General features: G+C 34.9%; 1 protein-coding gene across 2 annotated transcripts in view; it reads right to left on the minus strand.

Annotated features, from left to right (window-relative positions):
* The window catches only part of LOC116173973 (insulin-like growth factor 2 mRNA-binding protein 1), a 46,044-nt gene that overhangs the window by 17,445 nt on the left and 1,233 nt on the right, over positions 1-27,366 (minus strand). For both annotated transcript variants that reach the window (XM_031491724.1, XM_031491723.1), the window contains exon 2: positions 1,875-2,045. In XM_031491724.1, the coding sequence (XP_031347584.1) occupies positions 1,875-2,045 (171 nt within the window). The remainder of the gene's footprint in view (positions 1-1,874; positions 2,046-27,366) is intronic.

Below are 27,366 nucleotides of genomic sequence, written 5' to 3' on the forward strand. Positions count from 1 at the left end.
ACTAAAAACTCGTGAAAACAGAATCTTTATAATTAATTTTTTCGCGTACAAGAAGAAGTAGAATAATCGTTTCACATGATTTAGATGCAGAATTTATATCTCTATAACTTTTGAAGTATTTTTGCGTAAAATAATTAGGAAACGTTTGCGCAAAGAAAAAGTAATTTCCCATGTTAAACGCCTATGTTCCACTTTTCGATTTACACCCTGTACATACCTAAATACTATGTATATAGTATATACCTAAATCATTATGTATGATCCCAACTCCACCGCCTTAGCTCGGATTATTGACTAAACACCATATACAATAGACCAAGGTTATTTAATTTTCGTCAAAGCCCTACTAGATAGCGACATATTATGTTGGTGCAAAAATTCAGGTCCGGCTTCTGTTTTGTCTTTTTTGTGCGAACCTAAAAACGCATGGTCCCAACCCCAGTTTAATTTGTTCACACCAATAAAGTACGTCAATTGCTCTGTGATCGATGTGAATAACTTTAAAAATAACTTTTCTAACTAAAAAATTAGTTTCGTGAAAATATGAACCAGTAACTGATGGCATCGAGATGACCTATTGGATGCCATCGGTAGATAGGGAACCCATAACATCTAACGAACATCCTAAATTTGCAGTTGTCTGTTACCCATAGGTCGGTGAACATAAAAAGTTTGTCTTAAAATGAAAAAATGATTTTGAAGGTAAGGCTTTCACTTAAAAATCCTTTTTGGGAGGGTTCGAAAATATCATGCTAATATATTGGATATTTACGATATACAGTGTGTCCCTGGATTGATGTTGCAAGAGTGATTAACAATAAACATTTTTGAATTTTAGTTATTCTAAGCGTAGGCCCTGTGCATAGAATTTTAAGAATATTTTGGTTTTTAAAAATGAAGTCGGCCTCGACCGGTGATCTAAAACTATTTTCTTTTGATAAATTAACTTGGATGTGAACCTCCACTTTCTTCTGAAAGTATTTAATAAACTCGCCAGGCGATACAATGACAGTAAATATTTCGCGTCTGGTGAAGTAGTGGCTCAAGCAAAAAAAGTTATTAATTTTGCTGAATAACTTCTGTTCATTATTTTTAGGTAATTTATTTTGTGCGTGGTATTAATTGGTATTAATTTTCGATTTGAGATAGTACGAATTAAATTTGGAGATCACTCAAAAGTTCATTCGGTGAGACCGATGTCTATTCGCTAGTTCTGGGTAGTTTTAGTAGCATGACCAGAAAATATCAGTAACCGACATTCTAGTGCTTCAGGTCTGCTTCATTCGAGAGGACACCATTTTGTACTACCTTGATTCCCATAGCTTACAGTGAACAAAAAAAAATTTCTTTATCGAATACATTTTCAACAAGTTATAGTGGGCGGAAGATTTGATTAGTTACGCTGATCTTCTACATGGACGATCTATTGATTCTCTTATTTGAAACACACATTAATCCTTCAGATCTAGACCCTATTTCAATTTGTATATGGAGTTTTTGTCTTTAAGTACTAGGACTTGCTTTATAAGCTCTAAATCTACATAACGTTGTGGTTCAAACTCAACAGGTTATTGTAAGTTTAGCATTGGAACATTCTGGGCAAAATTAGAACTACGTTCAAGTTGGGTTCTGCAGTCATTATCAAAAATTAGATTCATATTCGGTATGAAGTCAACATTAAATAGGAGTTGTGCCCAATCTCGCGCATTTGCTTATTAAATGATGGTCATTAGGAGAAAACAGGATACAAATTAAAACTACAAACTTAGAGCAATGTTTGTGAAAAACATTTGTACAGTCATATTTTCGCGAATCGGATCGGATAAATGTACAAATATTTTAAAACTACCATTAGAGTAAAAAAAAACACTTACTGTTGTGCTTGTTCGGCAGATTCATACGTAATCTGTACGGTTTGCGTGCTTGGATCTTTTGACGTGAGCTTATCACAGGACACTACCCTACCGTGTTGACTCAATAAATGATCGATGTCCTCGAACCTCAAATTAGGCGGAAGATTTGATAATATAATTTTTGATGTTGCTCTGTAACAAAATTCAATATTAGTTCAAATACAAAGAATTGGTCGACGCTAAGAACAAAGGTATCAAATTAGAAAAATTGATTGAATAAATCTACAATTTCCACAACCAATCCGGAAGTTACAATCTCGTTAGTATAGTAAATGTTGTGTATTACGACAATATTAGATGGCGCATAATGAAGAATCGTAAAGTGTCCCCCTACTCATAACCAGTTTTACAAGAGAATTCCTCGTTGCCAATTGTCGCATCGTCAACAGAGCGTGAACGATTATGTCTTAATTATGAATGCGGTTTTTATATCGCGTTTTTGCGAGAAAACAAGAACGCAACTTGGGGCAAATGTTATGAATGTGCTTGTCCAAAAAGATTAATGTTCTCAATATAAGTCACATTTTCAATTTGCTAAAATTCCCGATTCATTGTCATCGAAACTTTTCACATGACCATTATTTACACGCGTCAATCACGTTAACTAACTAATCGTAAATTAATGATCACACTTGTGGCACTTAGCGGTTAACCGGAGAGCTCATTTTTGAAGTTGATACTGGCCAACAACGGCAGTTTATGGGCAGATTTTATAGTTCTATTGACAAAAAAAAGTTTATTATGAATGGATAGGAAGTAGAAACAAGTTCTAGTTTATGACAAAGTAAATTTCACGACACTTTTCTTTGAGCAAGTTTGTTTGTACACGCCACGGGCGTTTAGTTGGCAGTCATTTCGATTTTGAAAATACACCAATCGAATTTTCAACAGAGAAAAATGAAATTAACTAAGAAACAAGTAGGATCGCAGGTATAATTCACAGGGGACGCAAGTGTATTTACCATTCCAACCCTTCACTTCCTTTTGTCCTTTGCGATTTTGGTGAGTTCCAATAATTTACGCAACTACACACGCAATTTTGGCTTGGTTAATTATCTTGACGAGTATCAACTGTTGTGCAAAATGAATGAAGAAACTCAGGTTTCGGATTATCAAATATAGATCCTTATGAAAAAATTACATATTTTACTCCAGAAAATTACTTTATTAGCCATGTTTGGCAACGGTTTTGCTTTCATAATTACTGAAACGTAAGTGTGAGTAATTTTGAAAAGTTGGCAAATTAATTTTAAATTTTAGGGATTATGTCCAACGAAAGGGTTTCGAAAACCGACAAGAGTATAAAAATAAACTTCGCGAATTATTAATCACAACCACCATTACAATGTCCTAGCAGGTCTGAAATTGAAAAGCAAAGTATTTAGAAGAGCACATTAACTACCTTAGACCGGTGGTGAACAATGGTGTGTTGGAGTAAACAAAGTTCAACATCGAGACCCTTGTAACGTACTATGATAATTGTATAATGGGCTTGAATTTATAGTATCGTGACTCATTGTTGTTTACTTACTTTAAAGTGTAAGTACTCCCACGGTAACTGGCGCGGCTATAATAATTATGGCAACGATAAGTCAAATTTATCTCTGACTTTCACTACCAGAGATATCAACATTGATTAATGAGCTTGAAGTGAATTTTTTTGGTACCGTATTGAAAATGTATCCGAAATGAAAAAATATAAAAATGAAAACCCAGAATGGTATTCCCTAATTAGAAATAAAAACCTTTCCACTTATGTTACGTGCGTAATTTTAGACACAACTAATCAACCCACACTCACACATAATGTTCTCAGAATTTAGAACTCCCATTTGCTTACTTTATCGCATTTTATTAATTTTCTTCGTTGAAGAATTTGAAAAACGTCAACCATGATTTCCAAAACCTGCAGGTGAAGCTGATAAAAGTGCGTGCAATTTTCTACTAGATGGAAGAGTATGTGAGGAAATTCTACCGATTCTATGTGGTGGTACACCTTTCGCTCTTTCTAACACAAATGTAATTAGACCTGCTTGTTCTACATCAAAAAATAAATAGATACCTTGCAACTAAACGTACGACGAGGCTTTTGCTAATTGTGTTAAAAAACCTGGAGATCATATCCTTGGCAGCAGAAAAATACTTAAAAGTTAATACACACAAATGGGAGCTTTTCTTTTGTTCAAACCAGCCTCATCAACAAGTAGTTAATAATTTTCAAGCCGTTATAAACAGATCAAATTTTGAACTACTCGGTTCTCCAATTTTTGCAGTCTTGAAAAAACCTTCGAAAAGAAACATCACCAATTGAAAATTTTGACTAACTAATGAATTCCCATGTCACACAAGAACTGTTTGTTTATTCAAAAGTTTACGTACTTTCTCAGAGCTTCCCTATTTGGTAGGTATAATTGATACAACTCACCGCTTAAATCTTATGCAGACATTTAATCTCCTACTGAACAACACAAAATGGCGTCAAGTCAACCTTTACCAATTAAATTCGGAGGAACGCGATTGTGTAGAATCGCTGACCGTTCTACTTACGGTGCACTGAGACTTCTCCTCTCAAATGACGATTAGGTACGTTTCCCTTCCCCTGCAAGTGGAATCGCTGGAAGCTTGGTACAATGTCAACACTTACGCAGTTATCAATCCATTGAGTCAAAAATCGTGAGACACCTATAAACATAAATCCCCCTTCTCGCCGTTGAATCTCCACATTCAAGCGCATGGTTAATGACGATACCCTCAAAAAACATGGGTACCATTCTGGACAGTCAGGACTTTCAAACCATGATACCATGTATCATGTTTCAAATCTGTCTATCCCTTACACTAGGCAATGATGGACCAAATTTTTAATCTTCGATTGTTTACATGTTGATTTAAATACTTGTTTTCATTTACAAGTAATATTTTGTATACTGTTTAAAGCTTTATTGCATTAAAAATTCACACAAATTAAGTTTCTATGATCAAGCCCTATCGCATGTAGAGGTCGTCATCAAGGCTTTTATCACTCGCATAATAACGTTCTATGTACCTGACACTAATCCTCCTTTTCGTAGCCAAAAAACAATGCAATGTCTTTGCGTTCGTAATTAACTTTAAATTAGAATGCGGAAGAATTTTTTTGGTGACATTTATTTGATTGGGAAGGATTCATTTGGTTGCGAGGTGCACCGATTTTTCCATTAATATCGGGAATACGTGAATTGATAACAAGTTTGTATGGTGGGACCACAAGAGAATATCCAAATGCACAGTCAAAATTCGAATGTTTTGAAATAAAAAAAACATTGTCTACCGTGCAAGAAAGCATGGTCCTCTACCGCACTCCTAAACGAGGACGAAAAAATTACAATAGGTATCACCGATATTTTGCATCTTTGGGGATTTCATCAGGAAACCAAAGCGGTCAAAATCAATTTTTGGAAAAACTGAAAATTACTATGCCCCTACTTAAAAAAGACACAAGTATAGAGTTATTACACATATTTTCGATCATTTTGTTTACATGAGAAATATATTAACAAATGGCGTTATTTTAAATACTGCTGGTGTTATAATCATAATCACTTTAGTTTCTTATTGTTATTTATTATTTACGTTATTTGGTTGAATAAAGACAATATTATTCTTATTAATTACATGCGCATTTGTTTTATCTTCTTTTATAACGGGGGATCAAAAATGAGTGGCGGTCAAGTCGCCTTTGGAAGTTCAAGGCAAGTCCCATCTAAACAAAAATTCCAAAGGTGACTCGATGGAAACTCATTTTTGATAGCATAGTATAAGGGCGCTACAGTTTTTCAATGGTTTTTTTTAGTTTTAGCTCTTGGAATTAGCGGGATAGAGAGACGATCAAATGTGGTAGTTTTATCAACTCAATTTATTATTTATTATCTTCGCTTGTACTATGCGACCAAAAAAGAGTTGGCTGTCCAGTCACCTTTGGAATTTTTGTTTACATGAGAAATCGTTGTTAACTTCCAAAGGCGACTCGACGTCAATCCTTTTTTGATCGCCGGCTATGTTCTCGACTTTCCATCATGTGCCTGTTTGCCTGTGCATGATTAATCTTTGCACTTTAGTGGTATGATGTCAAGGATCGTGAAAATAAAAAAGACGAAAAGATACATACGTCGAACGGATGAATAGAATCTTGACAAAACAAAAATTTTCAATCTTTCTCTACCTCCATAAACACTTAAAGAAACGAAGGAACTTCGTTGAAATCTTACTTACGAATGATCGTTCGCAAATCGCAACCTTCGTCTCTTTAAATTTCGATCGCCGCCCGCCGCTTATTCACGGCTTTCCATCGGTGTGAACGCCCTATTATACAACTTTTTCAGATAGGTACGGGGTGTGTCATAAAATGTACACAATGCGACATTTTCTTACACAAATGCAACATAACGGCGCATAAGGGCTGTTATTATTTAGAACAAATAATTGTTTATCGTACCATTTCCCGCTTTCACAAATTAGATAAAAAATAGTAAACTGGAAACCATCTTACATTAAAATCAAAGGTGGGTAACGTTCTAGTATTTTTAATCGTAGGTTAACCTTAACCATCGTTTGTGAAACCGGGCATAAACCATAAGTGGTATACAGGGTGAAAATTTTGTCTGGAACATTGAATATATCTTCAAAACATTTTTTTAAAGAAGCTTCTTATGGTAGGTATCCAAAAGTACAAGTTTGCCACCGACCTTATAAATTTGTGGTCAGTGGCATACTGTTGCATGATCAAAGAGAGCTTTTTTTAATCACAAATTTTTCGAATCTTGAGGTTTATGCTATCCAAAATAAGTTGAAACGAATTTGTGTGCATACACAGATTTAAAATTACGCGCCACTATGGAATTGGAATTGTATAATTTGCTTTAAGATTATGGATATGTATAAATTTTGAGTTCTGGCTAGAATTTCGGATAGCCGTTCATGAATTCTGATAATGTTTTGATAATGACTCATAACAAGAAATCAATAAATAATTTTTACTTTTGGAATTGAGAAACACAAACTCGTGAGGGTTTCTGACTAGAGTTATATAGTTGGCACCGTCTAATAAAAAAGCAATGGTGAGTTTTTACGTTAGACTTACCTAGACATACACCATGAGGTTCTTTATCGACGTTAAAGAATTAAGAGAGTTTTTATAGTTTAAGGACCAAAAAATGTTTAGGACAATTACTGGATCAATTTTTTTAAGTTCTGATTATAGTTCCTGGCAGAGAATTTTCACTTTTGCCACTAAGAAATCCAAAACGGATGTTCTCGTGCAGCGTGAAGTTTTTGCTAGAATCTTGTACAGCCCCGCAACTTTCCCTAATAAAGTTTTGTGGTGAACCGTATAATATAATTCAAGTGCTATTTGGGACTGTTAGAACTTTTGAGTTCGAAGATTGGACCACAGAATGGTACAAGATCTGAAAAATTTCTCCAATAAGGTTTTGGCTAGAAACTAATAACAATAATAGAACTACCTATAAGTACCTACTTCTGATTTAGAGTTCAGGCGAATAGTCTTGAAACTTCCTGTCATCGAATTTTGTGAAAAACCTTGCAATTAATAAGCAAGGATTTTTAATTTTTTATTTTCCAACGAAAAAATGTGTAATACAGATTTTGAGTTCTGATTGAAATTTGTATAGCTCCTTAGTTTTTTGAAATAGAGCGTTAGATGACACCCTCATTAAGGGTTTTAAAAGTTTCATTAAAGGTTGTTTTAACTCTTGTGGTTAAGGGATATGTAATATTGACTGATTGATTTTTGACAACTCTTATAGCATTGCCTTAGAGATACAATCCGCAATGCCAAAAGTTGGGCCTAATCCATTGAACATTCACAGTGCCTATTTAGCGCATTTTTTGCAAATTTATTTGTAAAAGGGATATGGTAGTTCCCGATCTTACTGAAAACTGGCTAACAGAAAACTGATCTGCCACACAAAAATGCGCTGTACTTCCTTTGATCTCACACGAGGACATTGATCAATGATCATTTTTGTCATGTTAGCCATTTATGAACGGAATTGCATTAAATTTAAACTGGGCATAGCCATCAGTACCATATCAAATGTTATATCACCGCCTCGGCACTTTTAATTATGTATCGTCAGGGTGGCTTAACTTCGGTTCTCAAGATTACTGCAATAAAGGGGCCTGTATAATGAGAGAGGCCGGCTTCCAGGCCTTTTAAATGTAGGTGTTTGCCACTACTGTCGCAAAATTTAGACTCGAGTTTGAGGGCTGTTCGCCGAATTTTAATGCACTTGATATCAAATGAAAATTTTGTGAAAACGCCAATGTTTAGTGGTCTTTATTTCCTGTGTTAAAGCTAACTTCAGAGTCTCGACCAAATAAAATCCAATTTTAGTAAAAAGTTGATTGAACTGAAGTTTATTTCTGAAATCCGTCGAGGCGCAAGGGTTAAAAAATCGATTCAATTAAAAACTGTTGTACAAGTCACCGGGCGATGGATCTTAAATTAATTCCATTGGCTTGCATTTTGGTCACGGAGTGTCACATTAAATAAAATGTAGAATGTACGTTAAGAAAGTTTCAATTAACAACTTCCTAAAATTTCATTCGATTTGATGGGGTACTTTTCCGTTTATGAGGCAGCAGTACAGAAAACTACGAAAACGCAAACTTGATAGGAAGGACCATGTGCTTAAATCGAACGTTTTCTCGAGTATTGGACATTTTTAAAGACGCTATTCTTCCACAAAGTCATACTCTTATTCCGGAAGGAGAAAGTAGAAACACGCGACGAGGGACAAGAAGTGACAGAACACAGTAAAATGTCAAACACAATTTAATGATTAACGGTTACCTTTAGATGTACATTTTGGATATTGCACCATATTTTATACTTATTATACCGTTTTCCATATTATATATTTTTGAATTTGGGAGGCAGTGGTTTCCCCATAGGTCGTTCTGTAAATAACCAAATAATGAAAAATTGATTCAAACTAGATACTGCAGTCATTCTAATTTACCAGATCCGCTAACAATACAACACCGAACTAAACAATTTCAGTTGCTCTGCTTTAAAGTTTTCCATTGAATGTCAAACAGAACTCAAAGAAAATGTATAAATGTTTTTTCGGAAATGCAACGAGTGCCACAAAATTTAAATTCCAAGCAGGTTCTTTTCTGTTCCCGCTCACAATTAAAAGGCATCGCATCAATACTTTTGGGGTGGTTAGCACACCCTTTCCACATAAAAAGTTTTATTGGATTTTTACGCAATGGAAATATGCACACCCTTACTGCAATTTTCAATTGAGCTGAAAGCCATCACGTTTATTATCCTAATTTTGTTGCAGAAATCGGTTAAGGTTCAAGGATGTCGTAATTCTCGTCAATAATATTCGCGAACCATAACCTAAGTCAAAATCTAAACAGATGAGTCACGCGAAACAGCAGGTTGCATTAAAAACAAGTTTTCCGTTTTGCAAATCAAAATAGGATCTTTTTCTAAATTAAAGTTTTGCAGATGACGGCGGGCGCACACAGGTCGTTCGCTCGTAGTAAATAAAATTTTAGAAAAAAAAAGTGCACCAGACAGTGTCTGGTTCGTTCTCGCTACTGCATCAAGTTTTATCGCTCTAAATGTTAAAATAGATTTTAGTTTTGAGCCGTTTTCGTCGCCGTGATCTATTATTATTAATGACCAAACGAAACATTACAAAGAACGCGCGCCGCCGATGTTATTGTTATATTTTTGGATTCTCAGACTATTTTCTTTAATAAAATATTTTTGGAACACGTGCGTACGACTTTTTTGTTGCACTTTCCAAATTTCATTCTCTTTTTTTGCGACGGCGGCTATTTTTGTAGCATTCGAAGACGTTTTTAAAATCTTCCGCGTTAGAAATATATCCAAATTCATTTTTTTTTCTGTTTTGCAGTCTGGCTTGAGGTATTTAGGCCGCAGAAGTAAACCGGTGTTTATTTTTCGTCTGGTTTACAATTTTGACAAAAATCGTTGCCGGATTGCATTCCCGATCCTGAAGTTGCAATTGATTTCCTATAAACTGAAAGAGCAGTGGGCGTATGATTCGCATTGTTCTACTACGCTCATTGAGCACTGAACTTTGCATTTTATCACAAAAATCCGAACTCGGTCGACGACCTTTTCGAAAACGTTATTTATCAACATTCCATTTGTTAACTAACGACTAGCAATACTAGTTTCGCTTTTCCCGCGGCAAAATACCTTTCATTCATTCTTTCTGTTCTTTCACGGTAAAATTTGTTATCAAAATGGGCACGATATTAAATAAACTAACGATTTTTTTCGCTCTTAATTGCCTTTGAAGTACTTACTTTTTTGTTTTTACTCGACCATTTCAATGTGTTCCCTATACAAAGGAAGTTAGGAGGGGTTGCTCGAATAATTAGTAGTACTTATGTTAACAGTTCGTTATTAAAAGGGCTTTGTCGGCAACGATCAAAGAAATTAGAAACAATAGTCTTCGAGCCATAATATTTTCAATCACACTTATCTCTATTTTCGCTGACATCTCTATTCATGTTAGCAATTACAGTTGCAAGATTATCCACCGGCATTATTTCAATAAAACTTTTTCTCATGCAACGCATAAACCCATTCTTGTTTTACAGAAACTTTGTCTGAAGATGTGGCCGGTAAAATAAACAATTAGTCACAGATTGATTCTGGCCATTACTAACCATCACGTAAAACCAACTTCTCTCGGTACTTATTGCCATTAATTGACAAAGCAATATAGAATGAAACATTTTACTTTTGCACATATAAAATGACTAGAATGACCTAGTCAATTCAATTATAAAACGCAATCAACATTGTTTTGTAACGGTCGAATTCTTTCAATTTTGCACTAATTAAACAGGGTCGATTACGTTTAATGATCGAATTTAGTAGGCCCTTCTGTTGAAAACTTGCAAGTGCAAATCTGTTTAAAAAAAAAGTTGGCCTATTTCTGGAAAGTGGAAATTACAACATCTCAGCGTGTATTTATTGTAAAAGGTAGAATTAATTTTCTACAGCTACACTGATTAAACGAGTAGGTTAATTGCAATTGATAATTTAATTTAATAGACCGTTTTACTCCCGATTATATGTGCAAACGTATTTTACAAACAACTTGTTTTTTTTTACGGAAAAAAGAAAATTGGTGGTCAAGTATTGTTTTGTGTTTCCGTTCCATCATGTTGAGGAAACAATTTTGTACCTATTAAAACAGAATATACAGTGTGAGTGAGTGAGTCTCGCCATAAATCTTTTACCAAACAATTTTAAAGAAAATCCTGGAACTCGTCAATTTTAATCTTAAATGAGACATATTTTAATGTAATTTTCACTTAGGGATTGTCTTCTGTTTTTGAGATATGGCGTAAGCGATAATTATTTTAAATGGAAACCGAATTTGGAAAGAGCATGAAATTCTAAGACCAAATGCGCTAAAAAAGTATGATATCTCCGACCAAAATTACAGTCTAATGTCTCATTTATGATAAAAATTGACGTGACCAGCGAAGTTTTCGAGTAGTTGCCCATTCAAATACGACTAACCGGGAGCAAATTTGCTGACAATAAATGAACTATTAGTAATAAACACAAAAAAAAGCGCGGGAAGTCGTAGGACAACTGCGTGGGGCCCAAGGTATTTACGATAAAAAAAATTGTCAAATATCGCGAACTATGTAATTAGAATTATTAATTTGATAAACGGTCTTTGTTTTTGTCCCAGTATAACAATGGAAATCGGAACAGAACGAAAATAAATGGCGGGTTATATACGATAGCTTTGAAGCAAGCATTTTTGCCTAGAAAATATCAGGGGTTTAACTGCACCTGCACAAGTGAGCTTTTGTGAGCTGCGCCTACCAGTTTCGTATAATCTTATATTGCAACGTTACTTAATTAATTATATACAGGGTGTTCCATTTATCTTGAGACTGTCGATTATTAAGGAAACTAGCGAGAATATAAAAAATTATTTATATAAAATCCTATTCATATGGAGGTTCCCATCGCAACAATTTTTTCAAATAGAAGGAGTGTCGATTGCTTATGACTGGACCTTTTTTTTTCGAATCTACTAAACTCCATGGTTGTGGAAAAACGTTTCGAATACATGTGGTCGACCACAGTCCTGGAACCCCCTTCCAGGAACACATGAGCGTGGCACCACGTCGGCACTCTACGAGGGAAGATCAAAGAGCATATTATGCGCCAAATTTTTATACCTTTACTCATAAATGCGAACTTTTTTTCTTACCTCACAGACTATTAGACTCTACTAATTAAAGTACGCTGATTAATTTTTCGTACCTAATTTTTTTGTTTCTATTACAATGGTTATTACCTACACTAGAATTGAAAAACTTTTTTCTCTAATGATAAAATATTAATAAAAGACGAATTCGGATAAACTAAGCTTCGGTGTTATAAAACATCTTGAAGATAATCAGTGTTTTATAGTTTAAAGGGATCTGCCCTTTAAAACCTATAAAACCTCGTCATCTTGTGATAGTTCCAGACGTTACACTCGCACTGTATGATTTTATAAAGTAAGATGAACGTATTTATTCTTGACAGGCACACCTTGAGATCACACCCTGTACAACAATTTCCAAAAAAACAATTCTTAGTCGGTTTTTCACGAACTTTCTACGGATATAGGTACCTAGGTTACGGTTGGATGAATGAAGCTGATTTTTTTACAGAATAATGGTAGACACTGCCAATGACTTGATGGTGTTTCTTTTTTCAATTTTTTCTTTAATTATCTAAGTAGATTATGCAGCACTTACCTACCATTAGTCTGTAAAAAAAATCAGCTTCATTCATCCAACCGTAACCTAGTTACATCTCTAGAAAGTTCGTGAAAATCCGACCAAGAATTGTTTATTTACGGAGTTCGTGATTTAAAAAAAAATTTTTAAGGACTATTATCAAGGTTTTCAAGTGGTGTGTAATTTATTTTCTCAAAAAACAACCATTTAAAATTGGTACCGTAAGAAGTATCGCATCAGCGCCCCTTAAGTTATATGACACTTTGTCATTCATTGCCGACATCTTGCAAAGTTTAAAAAACTAAGGAACACGCTTACCACAAAAACTGTGGTCATAATTTTATAGGCAGACTCCCAAGTGTAGGAAGAATAGGATTTCCACTACCAGGGGTTTTAGAGTGGAAAATTTTGTTCTCGTTACTTAGTTATGGAAACACTGGCAATTTTCTATGATCTCAAACACTACATTGAAGACTCGAGGGATTGACAAAAGGTTTAAAAATAAGTCACACATAATGTATCGGTACATTAGGATTTTCATTAAAAAAAAAACGATTGCGAGTAGGTACTTCTTCTCCGTTTGCCCAATGTTCTGCTTGTACATTTTGGGAAGTACAGCTACTTTAAAATTATCCCTTTCCAAAGACAAAAGACCTCCGCCCGATCGTAAACCGTAAACCAGCCGGAAAATAGATAAACATTTTTGACTGCACGGAAATGCAGCTACTAAACTTCGATGAACTTCAAATAAAAACTATAAAACAATGATGAAATTACGTAAAAGTAAATGAAAGTAATGGAGATTCTACCGAAAAGTGAGCGCGTTTGGTAAACAAGAGGGTAGTTACCGAAAATACCACCCCATCATTGAATGTACTTAATATTTAAAGATAGGTATTAATAATAAAAGGGTTAATAATGTATTTATTACTTGTCTAATTTAAACTTCCTACTCAAGATAATTTGGTCGTATAATGTGGTCACCTGTATTTTTACATTGTTATTAAGTAGTTGGAATAAATTTAGTGCAACACTGCTAAAGTAGGATTTTGCATACTTTGCGCGCACGTCTACAATTCTGTTTTTGGAGAATAAACACAAAAAAAATCACTTTAAACCACAACAAACGTTGAAACTCAATTACGTGTTTATGTTAGAAGTTAGACTGATCAATATATTTCGCAGGTTCTTGAGGCAGAGTTGTGCATTATTAAAAAAATAAAACCAAAAACCTTTGCCAAGAAAATGTAAGCAACTTATTAGACTTATTCCATCTTATACTTTAAGTTCTAAAAGAGAATGACGTATTTAATGGGTCCAAAAGTTGTTCCGCTATCAAAAAGATAATCCAAGAAATGCAGTTGCCCAGTAATTGTACCTCGAATTGTACTATCAAGAGTCCATTCTTTTAGATGCGTATGTAAAAATATGCAATCTGAGACTGGACGCCCTGTGTATTTTTGGATGAAACCTGGGTATTTAAAAATTCAACAGTATGTAAGACGACAGTGCAAAAAGTACAAGTATTGATGCGAACAATATCATCTTATAACTATTTAAAATATGTGGTTTTACATGCCGCAAACATGAATGGTTTTAGTGGAGTATCTTTAATTTTTGCTTCAAAAACAAATGATTCAAATTGCCATGGGGAAATGAACAAGGACAGTTTTCTTAAGTGGCTCGGGGACTAATTGCTACCAAATTTAGAAGAACCATCACTGATTATTAAGGACAATGCTAGGCTATTACAGTAACTTATACTTGAAAACTTGCAAATTCTTCCTGGACTAAGACACAATTACAGGCATCATCATCAAAAGTAGAATTCCTCGATATTGTTGCAAGGTTTGTTTCCTTAAATTCCATGCATCATGGTTTATTCGTAGTTATACTTTTCGATAAACGTCCGTCGTAACGTTGGCTCTGATCGTGAGTACGAGTACGAATTTGTTCTCTAATAATCTCATTGTTTAAATTTAAAATAAATATACGTCTCCGGTTATTTTTAAGTTTATTACGGTTTAATCCTCCTGCAAATGAATTGGAATTTTTCTGATCAACAATAAAAATTATAAGTTAACCAGACTAGGAAATCTTGCACGAATTACTGAAATGTGCGTTCCAGATTCATGATGCATAAGCACCTAGCAACATGCAAAATGTCTTGTCCTTTTCTATGACTATTGGTATTTTCTAACAAATTTTTAATATGGCAATACATTAATGAATTGAACTTACGAACAAGCGTTTCTCAAACAAACAAAAAAATTGCACGGTCGACCTCAGGCCCGCCAATTGGATTATTTTTTCCCTTGGCACCGTCTTCTTGAATAATGCTCTGCGGACGCCCATGCTACTCCTACTCGTATTTTTAACAATTTCGCATTACCTATATTTGTTTTGAGTGTTTGGGTTATACAAATAAAATTGTACAAACTGTCGTTAGAAAATAGAATGATCCAGTTTACGAAGGATTTTCAATTGTATACGATTAAACTGCACATTACTTCGATTTTCTACAATGGGGGTTTACAGTATAGTTGAATTCCGCAGTTCTAATTTAATAAGCGTGTACCTGAAATCATAAAACATTTTTTTGGACAGTAAAAGTTTATTTAAAAATAGAGGCTGATTAGCAAGAAAATAATGAACATGTGCGGTTTTAAAAGTTTATTCAAAACGATATGATTGTGGCGGGTTCTGTGACGTAATAAGCCCGACCAATCAGCTCCTAGAACCATTCAGATGACATAACGACTTGGCAATATTGCAGGAGAATGGCATTTATAACTTGCGTCATCTGTCACAGGCACTTGTCACTTTCGTGCTAGATGCAGTTAAACATCCCTCTCAAAACGTCAAAATTTGACAAACGTCAGACCCTCGCGTAAGGTTGCCAGCTCACTTCTACGTGATTGGTTGTAGGTTTGTGACGTATTTAGTCTGAAGCGTTTCAAATTCGGACTAAAAACACAGCTTTTCAATAATTTATTTTGGGTTTATTTTATTCGCAAATAAAAATTGAGGACACACGGGTCTTTTTATTTTTAATGTACTTTGTGGATCAAAAATAAAAAATGAAGGCGGGATGACCCCATTATCAATTTCGAACCCTTATTACGAATCTTGTATATACTCTCAGCGATTTCGACGGTGAGTCGATCTCCCACGTGTGTCCGAAATAACGTCCAACCTTACAATGAAACCTTTTTTAGTCACAATACCGTACGCGTATCTCTCAAGTGTTACTCGTACATCGCTAAACTAAGAATTGTTCATAATGGAAACCAGTTCGAAGATAAATAGGTGGACGTAGTGGATCGGGATAAATAATAATCCGGTCAAAACGATTACCATACTAACAATATAAATTACCAAATCCAGTTAGATAGCTTGGATAATATCGAATGTTGAAATAGTCGCTGTACGCGATTCAAATGGCAAAGCTAAAGGTGTTTTTGTTATTGAAATATGCAGTCAACAAGAAGATAGTCGGCACTTGTTTGCCCATGCATAACTTATAAGGGATCAACTGCACTTGATGTACACAACTGAACTAACTGCATTCTCAACGACATGAAGATCCAAAGAAGTCCATTCTTAACGTGTTTTTGTTCCCAATGAACTTAAAACTTTTGAACAGTATTTTCATTGAAGGATGCTCATTACTCATTTGGAAACTAAAAAAATGTCTTTAATTTAATTAGTTACAAACATCGGCAAAGTACATTTCATTATACGCTAAAATCGCATTTTTATAACTGGGTGGTTCTTAAGTGCAATGAAAACGGAAATTAAGAACATATCGGGCCCCTCGACGACTTACGCTTAATTTGGAAATAATCAATTACTAAAGATGCCAACCGAAACTTCATAGTTAATTAAATGATACTTATTGTTCTACGTAAAACTCCTGCATATCAACTAAAATAGCAATGAAATACTGAAATAGGAGAACATGGCGGGATGGATTTATACATTTTTCATACTGTTGAGGGTAGTGAACACGAAACTAAAGTACTTCTCCCCTTAGGTGAAATTACTGTTACTCCGCCTTTTTTCTTGTATGCAATGCATTTTTAAACAAAATTACACACTTTTTCAGTGCAATCATCATTGTAGATTAATTCTCCATAAAAAAGTTATGAAAATGTTCTAAATTCGAGGTTAGCTGATACTTTCGTGGCATTTTTTATTACCCATCGGTTTTATATTCATTGAAAAGGATAATTTGCTAAATAATTGAATATTATGTGTATTTAAATAGTATATTAAATATGGAGAACGGTAAGGGATTTTTACCGTTCGAAGACAATTGTTTGGAGGAGGAGCGAGCGACGACTCCAATTATTGTCTGAGAACGTAACCCTTAATGTTCCACGTGCTTATAACATTTTTTGTGCGATCGAATGAATTAAAATTATAAATATGCACTACGAAATTAACATAAAATTGTGCATGTGTCTGATGTAGTTTGCTACTGCACTTCCTTTATGACTTTATGAGCGAGGTATTCGCCTGTGGCCGAATGGTATGTCGAAGATTCTTTACAGAACAACATTGTAATTGGAATGTGTTAAGAAAGACGAAAGCACATCTTCAAACACATTGATCTCTATTGCTTCAGGTTTAAATGAAGAACGTGTTCTTTCTATAGGAAACAGCACAAATTGTAACAATAATTGATAATAAAGATTAAATGTAATGTAATACTGTTGTTTTGAACCGATTGTTTTTAAAAAGGCGTCGGTAAGTATTTTTGCTGGTCTGTTTTTAGATCGGTAAGTAATTTTGGCGTCGTCGTAATCATAGCAACTGGTAAATTCTACGTACTGTCATGGAAACACCCATGGTAAATAGTCAGAAATGACCGATCGCGCAAAAAATAATATTAAGTCGTTTACTGGTAAACCATTTACTATACATTAACATCGGACTGGGGCATACAAAAAGCCATGGTTAGGAGATTTATTTTTGTTTTTGAGATAAAGAGGACCCACTATAGGCATTCTAGAAACGGTAAAAGATATAAATTTGGTCTAAATGGCCATTTGCACCCACAAATTTAAGCGGAGCTTAGCTTAAAATCCATGACAACCATTGTCTCAATAATCGTTGCCATGGATTCAAATTTTGAAGGCTCCTGGCAAAGTGTTAGCCCCGCCACTCCTCAGCCAGGTCTGCATTTCTGTGTTTGGGGATTATTGAAGAAGTGTTGGACAAGTTTTCAGCTTGCTTCAAATACCCACCCAAAAATGTCTACCAGCTCTCGGATTATAAGAGTCTTTAGAAATTCGTAAAATTTTTTGTTGTTTTTGAAATACGTTCCAAAAATCTATTTTCCGCTTATTTACTATGGCTACCTCTATGTAAAGGTTAAATATTGCCCGCGATAAAGCGCAGTCCTGTCTAGTTAAATTCTATTCACGGCATTTTTTCTAGCTCTCCGTATACCTGCACTATCTCTTCATTTGCGTGCCCATGCCCAAAAGTTGGCATATAAACCTGAACTGCTATCGTGCCGTAGGGTCTGTTTTCTATTCTAATTACAATGATCCTATCACTTACCATCCTGCAGCTTTTAAATCTACTGCCTAACTTCTTGTTTAGCACAAACCCTACCCCCGTGAGCCCGTTCTCTGTACCTTAGTACACCACTCTATACTCTCCTGACTAAAAGTCACCCTGCACTTTCTACTTAATTTCGCTAACCTCTACAATATCTAAATCTAACCTAACCATCTCCCTTTTTAAGTTTTCTAATCTGCCCACCCTCCCCAAACTTCATTCCATGCTCCAATAGCAGAAGATGATCCTTAGGCGTTCACATCCCCCAACATTTTAAAGGCACGTCTTGAAAACTCTGTGAACAAAAACAGGGACGGTTCAAATTGAGGGAAGGCAGGTTATGATATTGGCCATATTATCCATAGTCATCATTGCTACCCATTTGGAGAGTTTTGCTTAGAATTGAACCGAGTTCAGAGAGTCCTATACCTATTTAATGGTTACACTAACTCTATTTTACAAAGAATTGTGATTGACAGATGAGTTCTGTATAAATCAAAGAGAAACGGTATCATATAAGGTATATTCTTCGCAACGAAACCCAAAAATTATGAATGGTTAAACAATTCCAGACGTAGCGTCTCTGAAGAACTACCTCTATTATACAATGCGATCAAAAATGATTGGCTGTCTAGTCGCCTTTGGAATTTTTGTTTACATGGGAAATCCTATTTAACTTGAACTTCCTAAGGCGACTCGACAGCCAATCATTTTTGATCGCCCGATACTAGCTTCAAGTATTTTCCGGAGGAAATTTCAAAGTACAATGAATTACGTTCGCGATTGGAGATATATAGAAAATGGAACGAGCTTTTACGTTAAAAAGTTGAGATAGACATAATGCTACCTATTATTGAGTAAAACTGCATTTATCTTTGATTATTGCACACACATTTTTGTATGTCTGGTAATCAATTAGAAAACAGTAATGAGTAATAAAATGTGACGAAAGGACCATTTGCCAATTAAATTACGTCACTTTCGTCTCCTTCGAAGTTGACGTAATGTACAAGACCGACTAAAGAAGAAATTACCTCTCTCATTGTAATTCAGTTTCGCCTTTCGTATCGCATTCCCTATTCGGTAGATGCATAACAATATTACAGTCGTATACAGCGTGTAAACGCGTCGCGGATATGACGAGAGTGGCGCCGTAATGGATTTATGACGTGGAAATATTTTATTCGAAACGAATGATATACTATAATTACGTTCGGGTCGTTGTACTATCCATTCGGGAGTTTGTTTTCCTTTTTTGCGAAGCGCCCAGACATGTGTACATTTACGCTAATTTGCTCATTATAGTACATAATGTGAGAAAGTTATTTTCGTCTTTGTTTACTAAAGGAAACGTGACGTCACCGGATCCCTTCTCGTAATGCTAATTATTTCTCCAAAAGACCGCGCGGCCCGCTATATAAATTAGAACCTTTTTGGTTTATTGTTGTTTATTAAATTAAATTATTTGTAGCTCTGTGTTATTTGAATAATATTCCCATGAATATTTAAAATTACATTATTTAACGTAGTAAAATCGAGGATCTAATCTCACCATTGGCAGTAGGTACATAGAATTTCATTAATTTGCAAATTAATTAACATTAGCACTCGTAGCGTTCGTATATAACACGAAAGAATGAGATCGTATAAGGTACCTACTTATAGACGGAGGGCTGGGTACGGAAAAAAATGACTTATCGCTACATAGCCGATTTTTTGTGTAAAATATGCTGATACATAGTGAAGTAGAAAAAGGTCATGTCTGCCAGCAAGATTCCGTGGATTAAGGTTGGGAGGGGTGGTCAAATAAGGTCAAATTTTAATAAAACTGCCGATTTTCCGACTATATTTACCACTTTTTTCCATAGCCAGCTCTTAGACTATTATTCCATTTCCAAATACCAATCTCATTCGTAAATTACATATACCTACACAATTTTAACAGGTAGAATACGCAAAATTCTTACTCCCATGTCAAACTAAACTTTTATTTCGAAGCAAAAACGAAACAAAATGAAGATTGAATAATTTAAACAAAAATACTTATACCTCTCAAATATGGTTCTTCATTAAAAAAGTGTTCAAATAGAAAATATTTTAGTGCTAAAACAAAACAAGTAGGTATACCATTAGTGATTATAGACAGATTATTAAACTACACTGTGGCTTGTATTCAGACAGATCTTCATCATCAAAACAATGAGTTCATGGAAAAAAATTCTACAATTTTAAAAAACCATCCTCAAATTGCAATAGAGAAGCTGTTAGATTTGATTTATATAATGATTGGTGGATGAAGGGTGAACCTCAGGATCAACTTAAGCAAGTGGCGATTACTCTCATACAAGAGCCTAATAAAAATCCCAACTTATTGTCATCATATAGACTAATCGCATTAATGTCAACCATGTCAAAGAGATACAGGGTGCTTTTTTTAAGATGGGCCATACAACAATGCAAAGGCGTTGAGTTACGGGCCATAGGAAAATTTACATTGCGTTAATTGTTCTCAAATCTTGGCCTTGCGCTTAGTTATTTCACTGACAGTTCTCAATCTGATCCTTCAAACTGCATCAACGAAGCAGCAGCGAGTATGGGGTATTGTTTGGTTGCCGGTGGAAAACAATTCGAGCACCGATTGTAATCTTATACGTTTATATATCTTGGTTTATATCTGAATTGAATAAATTTGTTGATTTAGAAACAATTTCTATAGTACTGTGGCAGAAGATTCGCGAGGAAGCTCTGACTGAAACAATTGATGCAATGTAAATTTCCTTATGGCCCATCTTAAAAAAACACCGTGTATGAACGTATAATGAATTGGAGACTATACCTATATCTAGAACATTATGCTAAATTACCATCTACCTAGTATGGATTCAGAAGGGGTATGGGGGCAATGGTTGCTGTCGCCCATTTAGTGACTGATATACAGTGCACGACTGCCAACGTAATAGATCTTTTTAGAAACCGTAAAATTTACAGTAAAGAACAAAATAAGAATTTACTAATGCGCCAGCCTTGGACTACCTCAAGGGGTGGTTCTGAATCCCACACTTTTTAATGTTTATAACGATATTCGCAGTTTACTAAATTCCAAATGTATCCAATACACCAATGAGTTCTGCCTTTATATTATAGAGGACTGGACTCCCGACTATTTTGGCGTTTGCACTAAGGAACTAAAATATGCCCTCTATTGTACTAAAAAATGGCTAGGGGCACACCGCCTTAGCTTGTCACCTGAAAAGCCCTTGTTCTCTTCATCCGACACAGACTACACAAAAACAATAGTGCCAAGATGTGCGGGTTGGCAATTCCAATAAAGGAAGAATATAAGTATTTAAAAACGGTCCTAGATAGCAAGCTTATATGGAATAAGCACATGGAACATATAAAGAGCAAATATGCCTATGGTACTAATATGCTTAAATATGTCAAATCAAACGTTTTCTTCCAACATAAATTATGAAAAGAGCACATCAACTCGAACAGATTATTGGAAATTCAAGAAAGGACCTATATGTTGGCACTTTGGCAGAAGCGTTTACAAATACCGAAATAGAAGTTGTAAAGCGAGTTATAAAGTAAATATCGAGATAAATATTGTAAACTTCGGACCTATGACCTTGATTTTGGCTTAAACCAACTGTTGTATTCCCAAAATACAGTGAAAGTATCGCGTAAAATGGGTACGTCCATTAAACATTTATTATACAAATGGATCGAAATCCTTAAACGGAGTTGGATTAGCGTTTCACGTTCCAAAGACCAATCATCAATGTAAATGTAAAATCCCAGAATCTTGTTCTAACGGGCGATCAAAAATGAGTGGCTGTCGAGTCGCCTTTGGAAGTTCAAGTTAAGTTAAGTTAAGAACCATAATGTAAACGAAAATTCCAAAGGTGACTCGACAGCAATTCATTTTTGATCGCATAGTATATTCACTAACAAAACACTGGTCATAAACAGAGCGTTAAAAGGGTTCATAGAAAAGCAATGCATTTCAAAACGCTGTTATATTGTCTGACTCTAGATCACTTCTCTCTGCACTAAATAATATAAATTTCTTTATGTCTTACTAACCTATCATAGCACATTTTATATCTGTGATATGCGGGCATAAAGTACCACTTTATGCCCTAGGGCATAAAGTATCACCATAGTAACTCATTTATACTTAATGACAAAACAAACAAATATTTGCAGGTCATTGAAAATTAGAAACGTCAATTATTAATTGTCAATACCTACTAAATCACAAGATTGATCTTATTTCGTATAGTTTCTGGAACTTCTTCCTCATTCACGATGAATTGAATTATTTAAAATTACTTTTGACGTTTGGATGGTTTCAATCACATTAACAAACTCGAACCACGCATACTCGATCAAACATAATGAATTATTTTGTAAACGAATTTTGACGAAGAAAACTATTTGTAAAACATAAAATTGTGTATGTACCACGGGCATAAGCTGATGTTTATACTCTCGGGCGACTAAAAAACTCTCGGGCCATAGGCCCTCGAGCTTTTTAACTCGTCGCCCTCGAGAATATAAACATCACTATTATGCCCTTAATACATAAATAACTATTAAAATGGGCAATTCAGACATCATGTACCAATTAGAACAACGTATATTTACACTAAAGACCTCAAAACTAAACATTGTATTTGTTTGAGTTAAGGAGATTCCGGAATAGCAGGAAAGGAAAAGGCAGGCGAACTTGGCCAAAGAAGCAGCGTCGGCAAGCAAATTAATCAAAATTTCAGCTTTGTACGATCTAGTTAATGCTCGTTATATTATCAAAGGAGATATAACGATCTTCACCTATATCGCCAAGAAAATTGAAAATCGTACTAGTGGATCAAAAGTCTGGTATCCGAATACGAGGTGAGTGACAAAAAATTCCCCTACTGAAAATCGTATGGGGTACTTCGTATCTTGTTTTCCTTTGCAGTACGGTTTTTTACCTATAACCTTTGAGGTGCCGAAACAATTTTCACCTATATCACAGAGATGCGCTTATCAAATCCCAGTTTCGTTTCAACTTACACACATCACTTATTTCTACCTCCCTCGATATTATAATTACTCATGTGCAATAGGACCCAAATTGTGAACAAAGTACTTCGGGAAAAAACATATAATCGGCTTTCAGATCGAAAGTCGTTCGCAAGAGTGAAAATATCGGTATTTCCGGAAATTGGTCGCCATGTTAGATTCTGAGTTTTCGGTTCAGATTTTAAAAACATCGATATTCGTGTTCATCAGGTCCAAATTAGTAGAAAAACGCGCATTTTGCCAAGTCTTAGAAATGCCCCTAGAACTTTTCAAACCGCTGTTTTTTATAAAAGTGAACCTGCAGTCTATTACCAGTGCATGGGATTGCCATAACAATATTTGGACGCCCATCAGGTGTAATTCATCTTTTGAAGAAGATATATCATATCAGGTTTAAAAAATGCAAATCATTCATCATTCATTTGTTTTCATTCACACGCCGGAAGAAATCTATTCACGAACAGTTTTTTTAATGACCCCATCTCCAACCTCATCCAATACTCGCTCATTTATTGAACTCACAATATAATCCGTTCAATTCGTATCCAGAAAAAGGACTCATTCCCGAGTACTCTCTTTTCATTCGCCCTGTACCATAAAAGTAATTCATTATTACGTACTTTTTACGATGTCTCATTGTAAATACCACTCGAACAGCAATTTGCCGTAAACGGAAATCCGCCCTTGTACCGTAAATTTGCAGGTTGGGATGAAAATCAACCTGCCAACCCAATAAGTTACTTACCGATCAGGAATTTCCCAAAAAGGAACGATCAACTACTCGTATACTATATACCCAAATATAATTAAGGTCCACGTGTTTTTATATTGCCCTGTATACAATCAAAAAGATTTGTATGAATTGTATCTCATCAATTCCTTTTTGGATTTTGAATTAATTCACGATCAAAGTATCTCATCAATTCCTTTTTGGATTTTGAATTAATTCACGATCAAAATGAGTTATTTACAATTTGATTCGTGCTAAATTACGCATTACATATGTATTACCATTGAATGCGATTTTAAAACTTACGGATTGCACAGACAGCCCGTTGGTATAACCGTTCAAATAATAATTATGAGTTGTAAACATTCAAGATCCAAGAAAATTGCTGCTTCATTCAATTGTCCAATTCGAAATCATGTACGAACATTTACACGCAATTGGTTCTGGGATTTTAACATCGAGCATGCCTACATGAATTCATCTAAACAAAAAATGAAAGCTCAAGAGTTACCAAAATCCTGATTGAACGAATCGTGCTTTATTAAAACAAAATGAGCGGTTGCTATGTAATTTAGGACATTCATAATAATTGATAATGCCCCTTATCACTCCATGTTAATTTAATGGTTACTAACGTCAAATTGGACGAAGGTTGAACCGGACGCTAATAGCATATTTGTTTCGTCCAATTTTTTTTAAAATGTGTTATATCAATTATTAAAATTGGCGCCCGAGGGGAAAACGATACGAAATCAATAAAATATTAATAACTTCCATATACATCTACTGTATTCGATGCAGTTTAACTTTTATGTTTTTAGCTCTATTTAATTGTTTTTATTGTATTTTTGCAATAAAAAAGGTCCCCCAAAATTACCTACAGCGTTAAATCAAAGTTAGGCTAGTTTATTTATGTCACATTTATAGCTGTCAACAAAAATAGTAAAAAAATTGGTAATTGTATTTCTGTTTAAATGTGGTAATTTCGTGATTGTATTTTTCCTTACATTCTGAGCGATGTTTTTGAATTGAACAAATTTTTAATTTCATTTTATTTATAATTCTTTGTAGGAGAAATAAACCAAGAAATAATATGACTCGAAATATGCTGAAGAAAGTGTGAAGCAAGCTCTTGCAGCCATTGAAGGAGGAATGACCAGTCTTGTAAACAGTTTAACATTCCCAGACAAACCCTTTCCGATACAGTAAACAAAAAAAAATTGAAGAAGCTCCATAAGCACTCGAAATAAACAATTCAGAACTAGAAGAAATAGAGGGAGGCAAACGGGAAAAACAAGATAAAGAAAAGGAATGAAACAAAAACTAATAATACATTGATGGCAGGGGAAACGGTGCATCTAATGAAATTCATTTTTTGCATTTTTCAAATTTATTTGTAAAAATTTCGAACGCGAATTGGGAGTGAACGGAACGTCGGAGGTAGGTATTGACAATGGCTGGTTAATGGAATACTGGTCTGCCACAAAAAAAAGCACTGGAGTCCCTTATACACGAGAACTTTGATAATTTTTCTCATCTTGGCCATTTATGAACCGAATTGCATGAAATTGAAGCTGCGAATAGCCAGTACCATATCAAATGTAATGTCATCGCTTTGGAACTTTTGATTATATATCGTCAGGGCTTAACTCGTACATGTTTTAGTGTTATCATATTCAAAAGATGTCAGGGTGCGGTCCTCCGCTAACAACTCCACACTAATCGAATCTAATGTGACCTTCGGTTCTCAAGATGTCTGCAATGAGAGTGGTCGTCGACTTCCAGGCTTTTTGTATAAAACTATTGAGTAAAACCTCGGAGATTTTCATTTTTTACAAAGAACTACGGTTGCTACGGAAAAATTTAGACAATTCTCTGTTTTATGTAGAAACCGAGGTAGAAACAGTGTTAGTTTTGTGCACCTTGTTACACCCCGTATAATTATGTATTACGAAAATGTTTTCTTTTGATTTTTTTACACTTACAGAACGCTATTCTCTTCGCCCTCCCCGCTCACAACATACTTAACGGCAGTGCCTTCGCACTAACCAAATCAAGCTCTGCTCCTTAATACAATTACAGTTCCGACAACTTGCAACATTAAAAAACGAAAAAAGTTGTATAACGTAAGCTGCATCCCCTAACGACTAAGTAATCTGCACATAGTTCATACAGCTGACACTGCTATCCACGACTAGCCTATGGGGCAGTAGCAATGGCTTTGATACAAAGCTACCAAACTATACTTTTCTTCAACTTTTTGAGAATGCACATTATTTTGTTCAGTTATACTTTTATTGCAGTTAAATTAGCGCTGTAATCTTAAACTGGACTATTCGTTCAGTGAAACCTAAATTGGACGTTGTCAATTCAGTCAATGAACCAAGTGTATTCTTCGTACAAAAATCCGCTGAATCCGAAAATTATAGTCTCCCAGATGGATATGAAGATTATTTCTACGCTCCTGGTGAAAATGTACGAAACTGCCATAATACTGGAACTAACAGCCTTTGAACAAGTGCTCTTCAGTTATTTTTTGAAGTTGATGTGTAGTAAGTATGGCCTGTCGCCTGTCCAAACAAAACAATAGCAACGAACAGGGTAGGTTTTAAGAATATTTTCGTGATACAGGTTTTTACCACAATGGCTCCTAATAGTTTATATATTTTTATTTGTCTGCAACTAAACAATAGAGTTATTAACAATTTTCATCTATCTGCTTATTTTGACGCTTGTCTAAATAATTTGTCTAATATAACTGTTTGTGTGTTAGGTAAATTTCATCTAATTACATAGTTGTATTTCAACAACGATTAGGTTTTTATAGGTGTATAAATTCCCGGCGCCAAAATGTCGGCGTCAAAGAGGCGGCGCCAAACTGTCCGGATCCGTTTTTTTTTTCGTATTTGACTCCGAATATCTCGTTAACTACATTGCTCTGAGGGAAAAAATGAATAGAATGAATTTGACACACCCGATCACAGTAGGTTTCATAGTTATTGCATAATTAAATAAACAAATTAAAAAAGCGATGCTTGGTTTTTTATCTGGGCGACTCGCAGAGGTAATCCTAACCAATACCCTTTTCCCACGATTGTCCCGATGACTTTTGCAAATCGGCGTACCTACTGTGGAATTTTTTTCAAAATCCCAAAAATGTTCTTAGTGGAAGAGAATTCGATTCTAAACAAAGTCATTTTTTCTCTCGGAACCATAGTGTTAACGAAATATTCAAAGTCAAACACAAAAAAAACACATTTTCCCATT

This window comes from Photinus pyralis, unplaced genomic scaffold (assembly GCF_008802855.1).
Source record: "Photinus pyralis isolate 1611_PpyrPB1 unplaced genomic scaffold, Ppyr1.3 Ppyr1.4_LG6, whole genome shotgun sequence".
In the NCBI taxonomy this organism is placed as follows: Eukaryota; Metazoa; Arthropoda; class Insecta; order Coleoptera; family Lampyridae; genus Photinus; species Photinus pyralis.